Source organism: Strix aluco, chromosome 2, assembly GCF_031877795.1.
Source record: "Strix aluco isolate bStrAlu1 chromosome 2, bStrAlu1.hap1, whole genome shotgun sequence".
In the NCBI taxonomy this organism is placed as follows: domain Eukaryota; kingdom Metazoa; phylum Chordata; class Aves; order Strigiformes; family Strigidae; genus Strix; species Strix aluco.
This window is the reverse complement of record NC_133932.1, coordinates 4119693-4140098: the sequence shown is the minus strand read 5'-3', so window position 1 is coordinate 4140098 and position 20406 is coordinate 4119693. Positions and strand designations below refer to the sequence as shown.

The 20406-nt window shown below is 46.4% G+C and overlaps 1 protein-coding gene across 1 annotated transcript in view; it reads left to right on the top strand.

Annotated features, from left to right (window-relative positions):
• Window positions 1–7339: 7339 nt before the first annotated feature.
• Window positions 7340–20406, top strand: part of LSAMP (limbic system associated membrane protein) — a 1030544-nt gene continuing 1017477 nt past the window's right edge. The window contains exon 1 of the mRNA XM_074808466.1: window positions 7340–7844. Within this exon, the coding sequence (XP_074664567.1) occupies window positions 7778–7844 (67 nt within the window). The 5' untranslated portion in view covers window positions 7340–7777. The remainder of the gene's footprint in view (window positions 7845–20406) is intronic.

Here is a 20406-nt window from a genome sequence, read left to right as displayed (position 1 = left end):
ACCTAAAGAACAAAGGACATGTACAGGAGAACCTAGGCATATGGCAGTCCTATCTCTAAAGTCAACCCACAATACATCTAGCAAAGCCAACAAGCCTTAGCCTAAAGGTGGAAGTACCACCCAGGGAGCACGATGCTTGACTTGTTGGGACCATGGGTCAGGAAACTGGGCTGCAGCACGCAGCAGCTCCCCCGCAGTGGGCGCAGAGGGTTAATGGAGGGAAGCACAAAGCCCTCAGCTGTGGCTAAAGACCCAACAGCTGGGATAAAAGGCTGCTTCTGGTCAGAACAAGGTATATGCCAGGGGAGCTGGGTGCTATTTTAGGGAAATGTCTTTGGTAGAGTGCTGCCTGGGGGAACAAGCCTTGAATCCCAGGAGGAGGTGAGAAAGGTCTGTGCTGCCAAGCTCTGGTGGAGATTTAAAGACCAGGGGGCTGCAAGAGCACTGTCTAAAAGGTGCTCTGTAGTGTTGCTTGTGCCTCTGCAGAGGCCACTTAATGCTGGATGTGGCAAGGGTTTTGTGGTGTAAACACCTCTACCTCTGGACTGTGAATTCCCTGCTGTTCATAAGACCTGATGAGGATTATTATTTTTTTTTCCAGCTGGAAAGAGCCGACTCTTTTCCCACAGAAAACATGACAACTCAAAAAATTATCTGCCAAATTTTTTTTTTTTTTGGGTGCTAGCCAATTTTCTTTTTCTTGTTGTCGTTCACACTTGCAGATTTCCAACAAAATCTTGCAAACGTTCAAAGAGTGGGGGCCCTTTCTGCAGAACTTTTTGTGTGTATTTCCCCAGAGGCTGGGTTCTGCATGCCTGTGTTTCAGGCTTTCTCAGCATGGCCTGGGTGAGGCTTCCCTTAGAGAGGAGTTGGCACCATGGATACAGCATGGTAGACATGCTGATAGCGTCTGCTATGCCATTTATTTCATATTCTAATTATGCAACAATGTGAATGTGTTTTATATACTGCTGGCAAACGCTTTTTGTGAGATACCCTTTATGTGACCCAGCTTGTAGAGGATGTGGGTCTGCTCTGGCTAATGTTAGAGAAACTCTCTCAGTCGTTTGTGCTGTACCAGTTCATGCAACACATTCGTCTCCAAGGGTTCTCGGTTCAGTCCTTATTGCGTCATCGCATGGTTGTTGAAACTAAATGAGGATTCTTTCCATCTCTTCCCTCCTTCCACCTCTCCTCAAGTGTTGCTGCTATCTCATTGGCTGGCTATTTCTGTGGATTTTTATCTTATGGAATTGCTATATAGCCACATGTTACCTTTCTCAGTTGCTGGCCTGGCATTTATTTGTTCAAAAAAAGCTACTTTCAGCTTGGAGTTTTGTAGAAACCCTGGTGGAAAATCCTTCTCTTGAAGAAGCCTCAGAAAGACACTCTGCCATCTTTGATGGGTTTCACAGCAAGATAGTAGAGAGGAAAAGAGGTGGAAAGGGGAGAAGAGAAGCTGAGAGAGGGAAACGGAGTGAATATAGATGAGAAGTATGAAGTGGCAGAAAGGAAAGGGCAGTTGTGGGAAGTGTGGTTTGAGCAGGATTGGCTTCTCTTGAATATCAGGCTGAAGGCGAACGAGAAGCATGAATGCTCTTTTCTCAGTTCACATAAAGGAGCCTAATCAGGTATGAGACTATTTATCATGGTCCTGATGCACTGTGCATCCTTTCTATGAGAGCTCACATTTCTGGACACTGTGCAGTCCTTGACCTTGGATAGTGGTGGGTTTCACAAAGCCACATGACAAATGAGTATTTCTTGCTGAGAGAACATCTCCTTCCACTCCCTTTCCCAAGATCACATGCAGCACATGCCACAACACTCTTCTAAATCACACTAAAATGTGCTATTTATCATAGATGCACTAGTCCCAAAGACACGCCATGAAGCCCACAGATACAACACTCAATAAAACAAGTAGTAATACACATATGTCAGAGACAGACATGCAGGACAGGGCACTAAAACATCTAGAAAAAACCACTCCTGGGTAATCTATGGCTCTTGTCTCCTGCTCTCTCAGCTTTAAATTTCAGGACCACTCATTCTCTTATGTAAACCCTGCAAAATTTGCATGGCCAACTGTGTTTTCAATACTATTTCTATTAAAGTGAAAAAATCACTAAGCCTTTTGCTAATGCAACATGACATTTACACAGTTAAATAACAGTAATTTGAAAAAATCTGTAATGGAAAAGTTAAAAGTTCCTCCATCAACTTTAACATGCCTGCTTGAGAAGTATTTTATGGTAGGTTCAGTATAAAAACTCGGAAGAGAAAATATTATGTGTGTGCTGCACAATCAAGTTAATATTGATATTGCGTGAAGTGACTAAAGCTAAGATGAAATAGAAATGAAAGTGTGAGTGCTTAAACAGTTAATAGCACAAAGCACATTTATTTATTAAAAAATGGACAAGCATCCATGCACAGTGCATCTAAATGCATCCACTCAGCCTTAATGAAATACTTTTACTATGCATTAAAAGTAGCCAACTTTCAATCATTCAGAGCTCTGTCAGAATCCAACCTTTTTTTTTTTTTTTTTTTTTTTTTTAATACAGGATTGTAGATGTGCTCTTTAATAGCTGATATTTCTGTGGTTCATCTGGCTTTTGAATACTGTGGTAAGTGGAAGAACTGCAATAATTTTAAAAGAAAGTACTGAAGAACAAGGACTTTGGCTTTGTTTTGTTGGGGGTTTTTTTAATGTTTGGGGGGTTTAGGGAAAATTGGGTATAATTCTTGCTTCTGTTTTTGCCTTCACACTATATAGGTAGCTGAGGGATTTGGCCACATAGAAAGTGGACTCACCTTTGGCTGGAGACCAATTCCAGAGAATTTCAGCCCACAGAACCTGATACTCCTGCTCATATTTAGTAGCCTAATGTCCTGAGCAACCCCGTTGGTATGACTCAGCATGACCAAGGGAGCCAAAATCCAGCCCTGAATGTTTTTGAAGGTTAACAGTATGTCAAATAGGTTGTAAGAAATAGCTGTTTCTCCTTTCAGTCATGCTGGCTTCTCCAGGGAAGCGTAAGATGCTGCTACCTGAGAGAGTGCTTCTTTCTTTGCATCTTCTCTCTAGTTATAATTACCACTGCCCATTCTGGATGGGAACAATACTGGGTTCAGCATCATCTCACCTAGGTTTTATCCTTATGCAAATTATGGAGCAGAGATCCAATTCTATTATTGTTTATTATTACTGATTATTTATTATTATTATTTCAATGAAATTTCTATTACATAAATGCTCAAAGACCCCAGAGAGGACTGGACCCAACAGGCCACAGCATATTTATACCCAAAGTGAGTCTCTTTAAAGGTTGAAGAGATGAGTCTCTTGAACCAAGTAACAAGCGATAGGACAAGAGGGAATGGCCTCAAGCTGCACCAGGGCAGGGTCAGACTGGCTCTTAGGAAGTATTTCTTTCCAGAAGAGGTTGTTGGGCGTTGGAATGGGTTGCCCAGGGCAGGGGGGGGAGTCCCTATCCCTGGAGGAGTTTAAGAGTTGGGTTGACCCAGCGCTGAGGGATCTGGTGGAGTTGAGAACTGTCAGTGTGAGGTTAATGGTTGGACTGGAGGAGCTTCAAGGGCTTTTCCAACCCAGCTGATTTTGTGATTCTGTGAAAGCGAGAGATGGCCATGCAGTGGAGAGCTGTTTATATGGGATCATGCACAGAGTTGTGAGCAGAAATCTGTAGGTAAAGTAGATGTGAACGTTTGCATAATGGTCTGACAAAAGTGGTAAGGTTGTGGATGCCTGTAGAATTATGTGTCAGGTAAGTGAGTGACGAGGTTATGCGTGTGACTGGGGTAGCGGGGATGTTGGGATAGATAGCGGATGAGCTTTGGTGCCATATATGGGGCTGAGGAAATTCGTCATAGAGTATGAATGGATATAATGCTGCATAATATATCAGATGTAGATGTTGGGCACTGAGGTAATGGATGATGAAGGTATAGAATGAATGAAAGGAGGGATGCTGAGCATATGAACAGTCATAAGAGTCAGAAATGTATAGAGCTGGTGTGGTATTAAGGTGCTGGCCTAGCTGGTCCCTGGATTTGTGCCAGACCTTGGTGGAGATTCCTGCAACAAAAGTCAAAAACTATCTCCCACTCCAAGCCTACAAACTGACTGTCACCACTTGATTTTGGCACGCTAACTTCTAAACGCTTCTGGAGTGGTAAGCTTATTTTTGCCTGTGCTTTCTTTCAGATCATGTTCTGTTGGTATCTCTGGTGGGTTTGGACACCAGGTGCCAACCAAAACCACTTTATCACTCCCCCTCCTCAGCTGGACAGAGGAGAGAGAATATAATGAAAGGCTCGTGGGTCAAGATAAGGACAGGCAGAGATCACTCACCAGTTACTGTCACAGGCAAAACAGACTTGACTTAGGGAAAATTAATTTAATTTATTACCAAGAAAATCAGAGTAGGATAGCGAGAAATGAAACAGAATCTTAAAAACACCTTCTTCCCACTCCTCCCTTCTTCCTGGGCTTAACTTTACTCCCAATTTTCTCTACCTCCTCCCCACCAGCAGCACAAGGGGACGGGGAATGGGGTTACAGTCAGTTCATCACCCATTGTTTCTGCCGATCCTTCCTCCTCAGGGGGAGGACTCCTCACACTCTTCCCCTGCTCCAGCGTGAGGCCTCTCCCACGGGAGACAGTCCTCATGAACTTCTCCAACGTGAGTCCTTCCCACGGGCTGCAGTTCTTCATGAACAAATCCTGCCAGAAAACCTGCTCCAGCGCAGGCTTCCCCCAGGATTACAGTCTCCTTCAGGTGCATCTGCCTGCCTCACCATGGTCTTCACCATGGGCTGCAGGGGAATCTCTGCTCCAGTGCCTGGAGCACCTCCTCCCCCTCCTTCTTCACTGACCTTGGTGTCTGCAGAGTTGTTGCTCTCACATATTCTCACTCCTCTCTCTGCCGCTGCAATTGCTGTTGCACAGCAACTTTTTCCCCTTCTTAAATATGTTATGCCAGAGGCGCTACCACCATCACTGATGGCCTTGGCCTTGGCCAGCGGTGGGTCTGTCTTGGAGCTGGCTGGTATTGGCTCTGTCGGACATGGGGGGAGCTTCTAGCAGCTTTTCACAGAACTCACTCCTATAGCCACCCCGCTACCAAAACCTTGCCATGAAAACCCAATGCAGTATCAGAGGATGAAAACCATTTAAAAAGGAAACCATGAACAAGAAGCATGCTCCTTTTGTATCAGCAATAGCATGGCCAGCAGAGACAGGGAAGGGATCTTACCCCTGTACTCGGCACTGGTGAGGCCGCATCTCGATGCCTGGGTTCAGTTTTGGGCCCCTCACTCCAAAAAGGCCATTGAATGACTCGAGCGTGTCCAGAGAAGGGCAACGAAGCTGGTGCAGGGTCTGGAGCACAGGTCTGATGGGGAGCGGCTGAGGGAACTGGGGGGGTTTAGTCTGGAGAAGAGGAGGCTGAGGGGAGACCTCATGGCCCTCTCCAACTCCCTGAAAGGAGGGTGCAGAGAGCTGGGGACGAGTCTCTTGAACCAAGTAACAAGCACTAGGACAAGAGGGAATGGCCTCAAGCTGCGCCAGGGCAGGGTCAGACTGGCTCTTAGGAAGTATTTCTTTGCAGAAGGGGTTGTTGGGCGTTGGAATGGGCTGCCCAGGGCAGGGGGGGAGTCCCCATCCCTGGAGGGGTTGAAGAGTTGGGTTGACCCAGCGCTGAGGGATCTGGTGGAGTTGGGAATGGTCAGTGTGAGGTTCATGGTTGGACTGGAGGAGCTTCAAGGGCTTTTCCAATCCAGATGATTCTGGGATTCCAGTTGACTGGAGTCAGTTGACTTTAACCCACTGTAATATTTTTAGTTTGATTTCCTTGGGAAATGAAGCCTAGCTGATAGTACATGTGTATCTGTTTGTCCATATGTTCTTCCTCCCAAGAATTTTTCAGTGCAACCAATTTCAACTACAATTTAAAAGAGGGTTGAGGGCTGAAAAGTAACTTGTTCCTGCATGTCTCTTAAAAACTGGTGACTGGGTAATGCCCCGCTCCCTCCATAGGGGAAAAAGCATGAATAACACAGGTGGTATCTGGCAGCAGCCAGCCAGGCCAAATGGTGACTGCGTTTTGCATTGCATTGTAGTGTGCATTTTGGTCCTCTAGGAAACAAGCACGTGTTTCTAGGCTAGCCACAGCATGCTATTTCTTCTTCCTACAAGGGATATGATGGGATCTGGCTTTCATTACAGTAGGGTGAGGGGGATTTTGGAGACAGCAGACAATAACCCGCGGGGAGGCAGGCTTGATGCATTCTGTTTGCAGAACAGTTTGCTCTACAGCAGTCTGATAAGAAATACTTCTGGGGCAGCATCATTAGTGACGAGAATCCTACACACCTTTCCTACACCTGCACTCTCACCTTGGCGGCCTGCATCTGCCGCGTGTAAATTGGAGATTGGGATCCTTTAGCGGCGGCATCTTCATGGGCTGTCACGGTGTTCGCAGTGAAGGGGGCAATGTGGCCTGAAGAGGGACCACCAGGCTGGGTGTGCAGCCCACTTGGGCCGTCGCACTGCATCCCAGGGACTGGCCTCTCACAAGCTGTGCAGTCGCACTGCCTCTGTGTCCCCAGCTGTGAAAGGACACCCTTGTGTGAAACGCCTGGAGAGTGACCGATGAAAAGCCCTGTGTGGATGTTAAGTAGTGCTTCATTACAGCTGTTCCTCTCACCAGAGGGAATGATTTTAGGGGGCAATAGAACTACAGGAGCTAATTACTCCTTGGGGAAAAAAAGTTCATGCTACCTATGGTAGGAGGAACCTGTATTTGAAAGGAGAGGGGTAGTGGGAGAAGCTGTCTGTGAGCAAACAGTGACTTTGCATGCTGGATTTCCTACACAGAAGGATTCCTCCAGGTCCCTCTGAAATTGCACGAAAGTCACAGGAGATCCAGCAAAGATTAATGCAGCCTGCTGCTTGCTATTTTTCCTGGAGGCCTTGGCAGCTCTGTAATTACAATCAGTGTGTCTGAATCTCCCTCTGGCCCCTGTGTACTGCCCAGCAGTGACACCAGCATCAGAGAGACCCTTGCTTCAGATTTTGTCAAGCAGAACTCTGCCGAGAAATCAAACCTGCCCCGCTGCGTTTCTTGTGGCGATGAGGAATATTCCTCTGCTGAATAACCTCCCCATGTCAGCTGGAGCTGGAGCCTTAGGGACTCCTGAGCCCAGCGTGGCTCGTAGACCTGTGATCCAAGAGATACATTTGCAGAGGAATGAGAGAACCATATTTCTATAGCATAACATGTATATATTTATATATATAAAAATAAAATAAATGAGCTGGCTTGCAACACTAGGTGGCAGAGGTGGGATCTTTTCTGCTCTGAGCACTGTCCTATAAGGCATTGCTTGTTTAAGTACAGTCGCATTTAGTTGGAGCTGCAGGAGAGAGACAGAGATTCTCTGTGTTTACAGCCAGCGCAGGCTACCGCGAGCATCTAACCTGGCCCCCCCCTTTCTCCAGCACTTGAAGGGGAGAGTGCGAGGTTATTTGGGAATCTGGCCACCGCAGGTCAGCTTTTGCTGCGACTGGATTGTCAGAGCTGGTAAAGCAGAGCCCAGGGGGACTGAAGGGAAACACGAATCCCATTTTCTTTGAGAGGAGAGAAGGGGGGGGGGAAGAAAAAAAAAAAAAAAAAAAAGAGATAAATTGAGAGAGAAGCAAAGAGACGGAGAAAAAGGCAGAGGAAGCGGAGCGAGTGAGACAGAAGCATGAGGACCTACTGGCTGCACAGTATCTGGGTGCTGGGATTCTTCCTGTCCCTCTTCTCCTTGCAAGGTATGTGATGAGTTTTTTTCTTGCAACCTCCTCAAACCCTTCTGTTTGAATTGAGGCTGATGGACTGAGGATGGCCTGAAACATGGAGCTGGGAGCTGGAGCTTCCTCTCCCCCGCTTCCCCTCCAAACCTCCCCCCCTCCAGGAAATAAGCCAAGGAGAGATCACTGCTGGTGAATCCTATGGTTAGAGGGCACTGCATGTGACTGACTTTGCTGCTGTATTTATGCTTTTGCAGAGGGGGAGTTGGGGGGGGGGGCACAGTAAGATTTGCAAAGGAAAAGAGGGGTGGGTGAAGGTGGGTATCCCCTCCATCCACAGCCACTATTTCTCAGCACTTTGGGTCACAAGTACTGATGCTCCTGGATTCTTCACCTTCCTGAGGAGATCAGTATTAAGTTTCTTTTGTGGTTTGTGTTTTTTTTTTTTTTCTGTTTTATTTTGGTTTTGCCCGGAGAGGGGGAGGTTAGAGGAACCTCAATGCCTCGGGTCTGCCTGCAAAAACACTATGTCCTTCCCCTCCACCAGGGATAAAAAAAGAGAGAGTGATGGAGGAAAGACAGGATAAGAAAATTTGTTGGGTATGGGGTTTTGTTCGGTGGAGAACTGCCAGCTGGGTTTCTTGCTTTAAGAGCCAAGTGTGAGTATGGAATTTAGTTTGAAGTGATGACAGGCATGCTAGCTGGTTTTGAGATGCTTTCTGTAAACAGGAGTTAAGGGTTAATGCATCCCATGCTGTATGTATAAATACATGTCACACACGTACATATAATCATAGCCTTCAAATCGTAGCTTGTACATGATCCACACTCACTTATACACGCCAGTGGTCCTTCACACACACACACACACATTCATGAATGTAGCAGGGAAGATGAATAAACTCACTCTGGCACATACAGTTCTAGCTCCCTAGCACATGCAATTCCTGGAGTGCCAGTCTGCCTCTCTCGCACTCACGTTCTCTCTTCCTCTCTCCCCCCACCTCCTTCAAGCCTTTTCTTGCGCTCTCTCTCCATCCTGCACACTAGTATTCATGGTTGCTTGCATATAAAAATCCCTCGCCTATCCAGCCGCACGAGCCTTGTAAGCCTGCATGCGTGCACACGTATACACGCACATGGGTGAATATATAAATAAAGAACATATATGTACTCTACCTGGCCTACTCTGTGCCTCGCAGTCTGGCATTCGCAGTGAGCTGTACCCTTAGAGGGTATCTCACTCCGACTGGTTTTACCACACACAGAGCGCTTTTCTCTCACTCTTGTGCATGCTAGCGCGTGAGTGCCGTGCATGGAGATATGCCCAGTCACAGCATCCTCACTTCCCCTTAGCTCCTACTTTTACGCACAGTCTTGCATGTACTGTCCTCTTCTATTTTGCTTCTGCTAAGCAAATTCCCATACAGGCATGCTCTCTGGCACACACACACTTTCTGTTGCAGCCTCACACTTACCTGTCACTACCGCAAGCACCTGCTATGAAATCCCTCATTTTTTGCCGCTTTCTCACATTTACCAAGTGTTCCTTTTCATACAGCCTCACTTCTTCTGTTCCTGGGTTGCGTACACATGCTTTTTCACTCTCACGTATTTTCCCTCAAACTTGGATTCTCTGAACTCTGGATTGTGAATCCAGCACCAGCACCTTCCAGCTGACTTCCTCGCTGTGAAGTGGCTATTTCTGACAGGGGAGGAGGATTTTTTTCCAGCACATGGGGCAAGAGGAGAACCAGTACTTGTGTAGCATAAGTAGCTAATGTCAGCAGTGAAGTTGCGTAGCTGGATGTGAACTTCCCTCTGCTCTGGAGGAATAGGCACAGACCTGTCAAGGAAGATGGACACTGGCAAACCACACTGACTCTGAACATTGCCTCCCTCTCTGATGCATGTTTCCTAGCCTGTTGTCAATGGCGCTTGCTCCACGCCGTGTTTCCAAGTCCCCGAGTTGCAACCAGAGCATCCCGATGCTAGCACAACCCCGAGCTGGTTTAGTCCTTTCTTATAGCTGTAGCTTATGCCTGGCTACAGGCATTTACAGGCTTTTACCTTCTGTTTTAGTGAGTTACTACTGCCACAGTTGTATCAGCCTCATCTGTTCTGATTTTGAAGGCATCAGGGAAGGTTCTTTAAGAGCTGTCTTACCAGGTACCCTCTGAGAAGGCAGAGGCAACACAGTTGCCCTCCCTCGGTTTTGGGATGGAATGGGATGGGATGAGGACAGTTTTGCAAACCTGGAGCTGCTTTTTCTACTGCTCCCAAACTTCAGATGTGATATAAACCAGACCACTGCTGGATCTAGTTTCATAGCCAGCAGTAATTTCCTTTCTCTGGTCTGGAGAGTGAGAGGATGGGGAAGCAGGAATGGTGGGGCTGCACGGAAGGAGCAGGGCACCTCACGAGCGAGCCCAAAGATGTCTGAAGGAGTTATAAAGGGGGTGCGAATGTATTGTGCTCTTAAAAAATATATATATATATAAAAAAACCCCCAACAAACCCCCACTTATTTCCAATTAATTGTTATTCGTCGAAAGCTGTGGTAACAAGCCTTGAGCACTTCTGTAGCCCTGCTGAGCACAACTCTGTGGAGCTCCTACCCTAGGAAACCGCCGTGGTGGCTCTGAGAGGCGGTGACCCCATTCGGACGGCTTCCGAGCGCGTCCGTCCAGAGCCAGCCAGCTGAGCCTGCACCTCTGCAAGCCATCCAAAACTTGTCCCTGCCTTCTCTCCCCCTTTTCCTCGCTGTCCACTTGGGGGTGTACGGGTGAACGCAAAAGCAGCTCCTCGTCTTTTTCTGTTCTCCCAAAGCCACCCAACGTGGGGGTGAAGGGGAGCGGTGCCGGCGCTGCTGGGCATGGCCGAGCTGAGGCTGAGGAGCAGGGGATGGGGGTGCAAGGGGAGGAAGGACAGCTGAGGCTGGCAGGAGACCTACGGGCTCCACAGTGCCAAGTGGCCAACACAGGCTGCCTCCTCCTGCGCCTCTGCCAGGGGATATGCAATGGGTCGCCTGTCCCCCGCCTGCCTGGGCTCGGGGGCTTGGGCGCAGAGACAGGCTTTGCTCCTTCTCCTCTAGCTTAGAGGCTTTAAGTCCTGCACAGAGGATTTTTCTTCTTCTTTTTTTTTCCTGATCACTACGTTTCCTCAATTTTCTGGTTCGGGATTCTTGCATTTCCCTACTGCTGGGCTTCCAGCCCTCGTTGGGAGGCAGGTGGCTCAGAGGCGGGAGGGTTCTTCCTCCTGCACGGTGCACTGGCCCTCCTGCCCTGTGGGGCCTGGAGGGATAAAAGTACCTGCACACCCCAGCACTGCTGGTGGGTGGGATTTTCTAGTGGCATGCCGCAGCTTTTCCCTCGAATGGATTCGATTCTTAGCATGGTGTGCCTTGTAGCTTCTGATAAAAAACAGATTCTTCAATCGGACTCAAAAGCTGAATTTTTCTTTTCCTTTTTTATCCCCAAGTCAAAAATTGGGTGCATGGGGACGGGGAGGAAAAGCAAATTATTTGGGTCTGTCAAAAATTGCATTTTGATAATTTAGAAGAATTTTGTGTTGATGTTTTCACTTTTACCTACTATTACTCTAACTTAGCTGTCAATATGAAAAGTAATTCTGATTTCCCCCCCTGAGCATTTTATTTAAAATATGAATGCCTTGACAAATTATACAACATTTTCTTCAGCATTGCTTTACATTGAAAAATGTTCTAAACAAACACTTTCCCTTGAAAAAGAACAGCTGTTTCAAATCAGCAATTTACTAAAAAATCCCAGCTTGTTTTAGCGAACCTCCCCTACAACCCCACCTCATTGGTTAATTGCAGGAGATTTTGTGCTTTTAAAAAATAAATAAATTAAGATACCTCCAAAGCCAAACTAGATGCTTTAGAAAAGGATGTGCAGAACTGGTCTGCATAGTACTGGCAGCGTTTACTGTATTTTTTGAGCTGCTCAAGGGTGTTCATAAATGGGGAATGAGTCTGATGAAAGAAATCACAGCGGCACTTGGGTAAGCAGAGTAGGATGCTGTAGGTTGGTATGCAGTACAAATGTTATCTGTAAAGTCTCATGTTTTATAATGTTACTGGGCAATGCGGGTGTGAAAAATGATGTGTTTGTAAATGCGCGAGGTTTGTGCAATCTATATGGATGGAAGCGTGTACCCGAGTGTTTCTGTGCTGATAATGCGTAATGGATGGGGGGAACAGCGGGAGGAGAGGGAATGTATGTGTGTGTGAGCGGTGACATTGTGGTGTATGGGTAACAGTGTGGGGTGATTGTGATGCAGTTGGATAATATTCAGATATTGCCGACTGGAGAAAAAAATACTTTTCCTGCTCTCCTGAATATACCTTTCATCCTACCTGTTTTCAACTCTCTCTGTCGAATAAGGCAGGGGAAGCTCTCCCAGGCTGGACTGTATTGATGAGGTAACAACTCACTCAGCTGCCTTGCATTCCCTTAAATGATGAAGAGGTTCAATACCTAAAACAAAACACTCTTCGTGTAGGCTTAAGACAGGGAAGAGTCAGAGAAGGCTTTTTATCTGCAAACAGGGAGCATTAAAAAGATATCCCAAGTGTTTCTTCTAGTCCTATCCCTGTGACTGCAGACCATTTGAGTCAATAATTACCACACCAGTAAGGACCCATTTCCCCTAGCTGTTATAAATCTCAGCACTCAGCTAGCTACTCAGAGGCCTTTATTATGGTAAGTGGAAATTTGCTTTATCTTTTAGTCTGAGATATCTCCTCTCACACAAGGGTTTTACTAGTCTTGTAACAAATACCCTACTGCCTATGTTTGGGGTGCTCCTTTTTTAGCCTTCGAGCACCCATGTTGGTGGTCTGAGGAGGAAATAAGTTCTTTAAGAGTTACTCCTTCCACCTCCTTTTTTACCTCCAAGCAATAGAGCTCCTTCCAATCAGGGTGAGGAATATGGCTGCTGTCATCCTAGGCTGATGGCAGACCCAATGCTTTACAAATTCACATCCTTACTGCGTGCCAGCTGTGCCTCCTGTAAGCTTTTGGGTACGCCAAGGCCCTTACCTTGCTTGTGGGGACTGTCTCCTTCCCTCAACAGATTTACCCTGTTCAAGGCTGATTTGCTTAGGATTGGGTTAAAGCAGGGATGTTGATACGTGAGTCCAAATGTGATGCAGCCCCTGCCCCAGCAGCTGGGTGTTCTGTGCACTTACCTGGAGAGGCTGGTGATGAGGAGCTGTAGCACTGCTTGCTGACCTGTATGCTGTGAAGTGAAAACAGGTGGCAAAAGGTGATTAAGAGTAAATACAAGGGAAGCTTCCTTTTCTGGGCACATCTGAATACCTGATGGGCTTTCTTGTGGAAGATCAGCTGAGATTGTGGGCTGACAGAGGTTGGTAAAGTACTGAATAATCTGAGTGAAATCCACAGTGGTACCAGACAAAGGCATCCTGGGAGAGTCTGGGGAAAATCTTCCATGTGTGCCTTTGAATATGTGGGCATGTGCTTTGTCAAAAACTGTCCCTTTTGCGTGTAGGGTGCTGCCGGGAGGATGCAGAGTTTTGCTGTCTGCAGTCCCTAAAGGAAGCGTGAATTGTCAGTATCCCCTTTTCCTTGAAGAAGTGTGTGACGTAGTTTTTTATGTGCTGTTCAGACTCAAAGAGCAATGGCTTTGACAGCTGATGTACTCTTCCTGCTGTCATTTTATCTGGGATAAAATCAAAAATACTAAGCACAGCAAAGACCATCTTGTCCCACTCTGAGAAGGAGTAGATAAGGGCATGTGTGGGTGAGCATGTGAGACACATCCCTCCCCTGGTGTCAGGGAAGGGCAGAGATCCCTGCAGGCAGCATGGAAAAGAACAAGAAATGCCGGGAATTTGTGATACTTGCAGAAATAGGTGGGGAAAAAAGAGAAATCCAGGTTGGATTCTGTGCTATGCCACTGCACTGCGGTGCTTTGGCTGATGGTGGATATCCTGGAAGCGGAGGCAGTTCCCTCTGAGCTCCCTCCAGCAGGTTTTCTGCCGGTGGGGAAGCATTGCCCTGCTCACCTGCTTGGAGGGAGAGGGAATGGCACTGCAGGGCCTGCTGCTTTAATTTCTCTGAGCCAGAGGAATATTCTCCCCAGCAAAGGCTTGCAGGGCCTCCCAGTGAAGTGTCTTGCTGGCCATACCTGCTATCTTAAAGTTTATGGAAAAAATTCAGTATGACTACATGCTGAGGGAAAAGGGCCCTTTACACTAGACCTACTTACTGGTCACCCGTAAGCGTGGAATAGGATGTTGCTATGGTTGTCAGCTGTAGAGCTACTGGACTTTGTTGAATGGCATCTCCGTGAGGAGGTGGTTTTGGGGGCAATGCAAGGATATACATATTGAGTTAAGGCAGGCTGGTGTGGTGGTGTTTTTTGAGGGGCTGGCTGGTTTGTCTGCTTTTTTTTTTTTTTAAAAAAAAAGCATCAGAAGGTAAGCTTCTGAGGATGGGTTTTGGCTTAGAGCAAAGGTGAGTATATTTGGAGCTGTGGGCTCACAGTGTGGGGTTTTGTGGTTCCTAGGTTATATAAAGCATCCAAAAGCCTCTGAAGATGGCTTATTCTTGAAACCTGCTCCCTTCTCTAGGGTCTGCCTCTGTGTGATGACCTGGATGCAGGTTTCTTCATTTCTTTCAGGTTTGTCAGAGCTCTCCACAAAGAGTGTGGCCCGCTCCTTCTTCTGGTGATGTGCTCTTGGCCATTGGGAGGGTGAACATGTGGCAGGCAGGTCATGAGCAGCGGGGATAAGGGACAAAGCAAGCAAGGAGACAAATGGAAGGCTGTGGAGCTTTCCAACCAGGAAATCAATAGCTTATCAGCACACAGTCACTGGGATATGAGTATGCAATGTAAGTGGGTAATCACAGCTCCCTCCCCTCTGCCCCTTAGCACTTATATTGATGGTGAGTTGCAGGCTGGAACCAATTAATCCCTACAATCTGTTAGGACAATAACAATTAATATTCTTCTCCATGCCTTCTGGCTGCTGCACCTGCATGGAGCCTGGCTGTGCTTGGCCCTCAGCAGTTGACCCAGAGCTACATCAAGAGTGAGAGCAAAGGTCTCTCTGACCATGAGCTTGCAGCCAGTGCACTGCGTTACCTGACTTCCACTTGTGTGAGTGTCAGCGAAGCTCACCGTGTGGGTATATACTTAAGTGTTTGACAAAGGAGGGATTTGCAGGTGAGGGTTTGCCTGCAGGAAAGGGAGGGGTTATTTCAGGGGGCATCTGTGGGGTTTTTGTTGTGTAAATGTGTTTAGACTTACGTCATTATGGGTACATCTGCTTGTATGAGTATCCACTCTTCGCCTCCTAAAGCTATTTTGTTGTACAATGGGATCGATTATATCACAGCATCCAGTTTTATTTATGCCTGTATACATGATCTGTGCATGAAGATATGACCAAAGGTCTTTGCACATCTCTTCTTTGGCTTTTGGGAAGATGCACGTACAAAACCGAAGATGATGGTGAATATATATATGTGTGTGTGTGCATGTGAAAGAAAATGCATAAATTGTGTGGTAGAGATGCTTGTGCCATGTTAACAAATCTGGTTCACAGTTGTGTTTTGTACAAGGGAGATATTACGAAGTGTTAGTTCAGTAGGTGAATGCGGCAGGATTGCTGATAGGAATATCTGTGTAGCTGTGTATGCTTTTGGAGTGACCATTATTCATAGCAGATTTGCATCCTATCTTGACATGGCAAGCGATTGTTGCAGTGAAACAGAATTGTTGCTGTGGTTTGGCTACCCCTCCTCATCTTTCTGTGATAGCCTCAGTGTAAGGTCGCAACTTAGTCACGCTTCAGTCACCTGGGCATGAAATATAGTGTAGAGAGTGGAAAGGACAAGTCTGACTCCTGCACTTTCATGGGAGACTTTCTGGGAATAGAAGAAGGAAGAGGATAAAAGGATGCTTTCTTACATGCACAAGCTGCACTGTTTTAATTAGACCAACGTATTCAAAAATAGTACAGCCTGACTGAGCCAACCTTTCTTACGTAGCTATGCTGCTGTGTACTGTATGTGCAAAGGGTTTCTGGGCTGGATGCAACCTGAACAAGTAAACCAGCAAGTCTGCACTTTGGCTGTACCTGCATTAACACAGCCTTGCTGGTTGAACTACCTCAACAGCATGGAGTCTGTCAGGCATAGCTGTGTTTTGTCAAGTCTTGGGTTTAGGTAGCTGAGTAAAAGCAAGATAGAGCTGACTGCAGACATGCCCCTGTGAGATGTTCTGCACTTCTTCTAAATCTTCAGTACAGGGAAGGAAACTATTTTTCTGGAAGAGTCTTTGTGCTGTATCAGGGTTAAGGCTTTTACTAACAGTAATTTCACAGTGATGCAAAGAAAAAAATCTTAATCATACTAGCTAAAGTCGTGTAAGAGCTGCCTGTAGTCCTAGGCCTGCTAAGAGAGGGAAGGGAGGAAATGGTGAGAGCTAAAGTGAGGGTACAGAACCTCTCCTCCATTTCCATGTATCTTAGGTGTCTAATGGTGACTGGTTTGTGTACTATCCAGCAGTCACAGAGCTTCAATTGGGCTGATAATAAAATGAAAAAAAAAATCAGGCTGCAGCATGAGCTAAATGAGCTGTGGCATTGTCCCAGAGGGACCTAGAGCTAAGGTCAGCAGTACAGAGTCTTTCTTCTCTTCCGGTCTGCTGTGTACATAAAGGAAAGGGAGAAAAGGCCATTCTGGCTGGCCTTGCTCTGTCTGTCCTGATGTAAAGCTTTGTAGCAGCAGGTTTTTCTCCAGGCTTCAAGGGACCTCACTAGACCCCTGCTTGTAGGCTTTGTGCATCCGCTGGTCAACCTAAAGAGTTTCTGGTCTCTTTCCCTCCTCCTGCTGTCCAAAACAATCCAAACAACCAGAAAAAGAGAAACAAGACATCCCAAGCAGTCCTTGGCGCTGAAGCTTCACTTGAGGTGTTGTGAAGGAGGAATGACGCTGTGAAAGGTTCTGGGGAGACAGGAGAGAGACTTCAAGCTCCTGCTTCCTTTGCCACATAGCAAAGATCCTTAGAGTGTGCTGGCTCTGAGGTTCATGCAGACCTGGGGATGTGATGTGAGAAGAGGCTTTGAAATTGTTAGGAGGACCTTGATCTAGAAGAACCTTTCTTGTGGAGCTGCCCCTTTTCCTTGGTGCCTTGTCTACCCCACAGATGCCCTGGGAGCTGACAGGAACCTTGACAGGTTTCTTGCTGAACCCTGCCTGAAGTTCACCAGAAGTTTGTTGAAGCAAACCAAAAAGTTTTGCAGGATGTTTCTGCCTCACTGAATTGGCGTTTTTCTAATAAGGAAAAAAAGGTGTTTTGTTGAAAAAATTCCAACTTGAGTTTCAAGAACAGATTAAGGCACAAGTGCTTAAAGGCTTTTCTGCGATGTGTTATCTTCTATCATAAGATTACATCAAAGTCTCAACTATCATCTAAAACAAAAAAGTTCTGAAAATTGTAGCCTGTATAGGTGTGATGAAAACTTGAAAATATAACCTGAGTGCTGCCAGTAGCTGGTGTCTGTCTTGGGTCTGCAGACAGCTAAAAGAGCATCCTCAGGGATATATCATACATTTATTTCCCTGGGGTGTTAGGTCTGACCTTCTCCTGCTAATGCCTCTCTGGGAAAGGGTTTTCAATACAGCCATCAAAGAACGTGGTAGTCCAGGCTCTCTCAACCGAGGGTTAGAGGCAGTTTCCCTGAGGGAAAATGCTTGGGGAAAGCACTGTTGTCATGCTTGCTTCACTGGCTCAAAAGTAAGAGCGGCCCATTTTTGATGGGATCTGCCACTGCTTGATGGGACTGGAACCTGTGGAGTGTGCATCATGTGGAAGGGTTTTATATTATGTTGTGGATTGTGTTTGTGTTGGATAACAGGAATGATTGTTCAGCTTGGATTGTGACTATTCCTGGACAGACTGGGAATTGTAAAACTGGAGAAAATAGTGGAGCAAATTGACAAGAAGACTTATTTAAACAAGAGCTGTAAAGGCTCTATAGAACGTCTACCCCCACTTTTGTTTGGAACTGGATTTCCTTGAAAGAGGCCCAGCTGATGTCACTGGGAAGGAGAGAATGATCATCATGCAGGACTTGCATACCGTAGTCATGTCATGTCTGAACCAGAGGATGCGCGTGTGTCTGCGTGTGCATGGCATGTGCGGGGCCTGTGCTGTGATCACCGGAATTACAGTCTAGCCAGATAACGAGCTGTTGTTGTTTACAGCACTTGGTTCCGGGCACTTCAATTCCAGAAAGATGTAAACAAAATTAGAGGGAATTCAGAGGATTGCAAGGAGAATGATTAAGGGGCTGGAGGGACTGACTTATGAGGAATGCTTGTGAGAGCTAAATATATAGCTGTTTTGGCTAAATGACTAAAGAGGAGCTATGCTAATGATCTAGGCATACTGGGAAGGCGTGAAGAATTGTCTAGTGTGGACTCAGAGCTTGAAGTGTCTCTCATGGTACAAAATTCGGAGGAGGGGAAAGAAAATTTACAGGAGAGGAAAATACTTAATGTAAGAAAGAGATTAGGTGGTGAAATAGCTTTGTTAAGAATTGTGGCAGAATTGCTGTCATTTGGGATATCTGAAGTTTGGCTGGGCAGGGCCCTGGAGAATAATCCATGCACTACAAGCTTGAAAAGGTCCCTTGAGAGACAGTCTAGATGCCTTAATAGATTTTTATGCTGTCATTAATTTCTGAATCACAGCTAATACTTCCAGTCTGACGAAGAACCATATTCTTTAAAGCATTTTTCTTTCTTGTCTTGTATTATTTCTGCTATGACGCAGATACTGGCACAAGACAGACTCATGAGGAAGTCTTCTGCTATATTAAGAAATGAAATCCTCATTATTAACTGCTTAACTCAGACTTTTTTCCTCTTTCCTTTAGTGGGGTGTTCATTCAGATTTGTCTGATAAGTGGGCAAAGGCAGCCTGTTGGTCACCCAGTAAGATGAAATCCCAATATCTGTAACTTTTTTTGCCCCTGTACTCGACACTGGTGAGGCCACACCTTGATTACTGGGTTCAGTTTTGGGCCCCTCACTACAAAAAGGACATTGAGTGACTCGAGCGTGTCCAGAGAAGGGCAACGAAGCTGGTGCAGGGTCTGGAGCACAGGTCTGATGGGGAGTGGCTGAGGGAACTGGGGGGGTTTAGTGTGGAGAAGAGGAGGCTGAGGGGAGACCTTATGGCCCTCTACAACTACCTGAAAGGAGGCTGCAGAATGCTGGGGATGAGTCTCTTGAACCAAGTAATAAGTGATAGGACAAGAGGGAATGGCCTCAAATTGTGCCAGGGAAGATTTAGACTAGATATTAGGAAGTATTTCTTTACAGAACGGGTAGTCAGGCGTTGGAATGGGCTGCCCAGGGAGGTGGTGGAGTCCCCATCCCTGGAGGTGTTCAAGAGTCAGGTCAACATAGCGCTTAGGGATATGGTGTAGTTGAGAACTGTCAATGTTAGGCTAATGGTTGGACTAGATGATCTTCAAGGTCTTTTCCAACCTAGACGATTCTGTGAACTTTGTCCTGTAAGCTGTGCTAGGCTTTGACAGGTTTCCCATTGCCACATATGATACATTCCTATCCTCTGCTCTTTATCTCGCACATTTTCAAAATGGTAACTGAACAGTGGACTAGTCCCTTCAGGCTCAGAAGCTGATGCGGCTGAGCTTGTAGCATTCCTGGCAAGCTGAGCCCTCCCAGGGCCATCTGTGAACTGGAAGGAGGTGGGCCTATGAGGGAGGCAGAGATGTAACAAGATGGTAGGAGATGACCGAGTTGATTGTTGGTGGGTGCGAATTGGACAGCTGGTTTGCCCTTATCTTGCTTACAACAGAACTGAATAGTAAAAGCTAAATGTGTGGTGTTGGCTACTCAATTTAACACTTTTTTGGGAAGAGAACAGACTGAATTGACAGCAAGTTTTGTAGTGGTTGTTGTGCTGGCTGGCACCATGGACTTCCAGAGGTAAAAGGTATAGCAGCTTGAGTGAAAGAGCCAGGATATGTAATGGGGCTTATCCAGACTGAAGATTATTTGTGCCATGGATGCAGACCCAGAGAGAGTTCATCATAGTTTATTAGCTCAGGTACAGGACTATGCAAATTGTAAACTGTTTCCTGGGCAGGAAGCAAGCAGCACTATTTTGCAGTACCTGCAGTCCAGACTGGTAAGTGTTGCTGGATCTTTCCTGGTCTGTGCAGGGCCAGTTTGAGGGTCTCAGCAGCCCCAGCAGTGCCAGGGAACAAGGTGTAGAGACAGCTGATTCTGGTTGGAAATCCACATTTCTTAGCTTGGATTTACGGCTAATCTTGGTATGTGCAAGGTGGCTGTTGGTAATGACATCTTTACTCTGTACTCCCTCCCTAGCAGAGTGGGAGAGCTCGTTAGATCAGATTTGGTGCAATGGGAGTGCAGCTGGGCTCTGTCTCTGAACCAGAGATGAGGAACACTGCAGACTTGAGTCGTCTGCACTAAACTTCCTGATTTTTCATGTTCTAATCTCCTCTTTAAGAAATATGTAAATCATG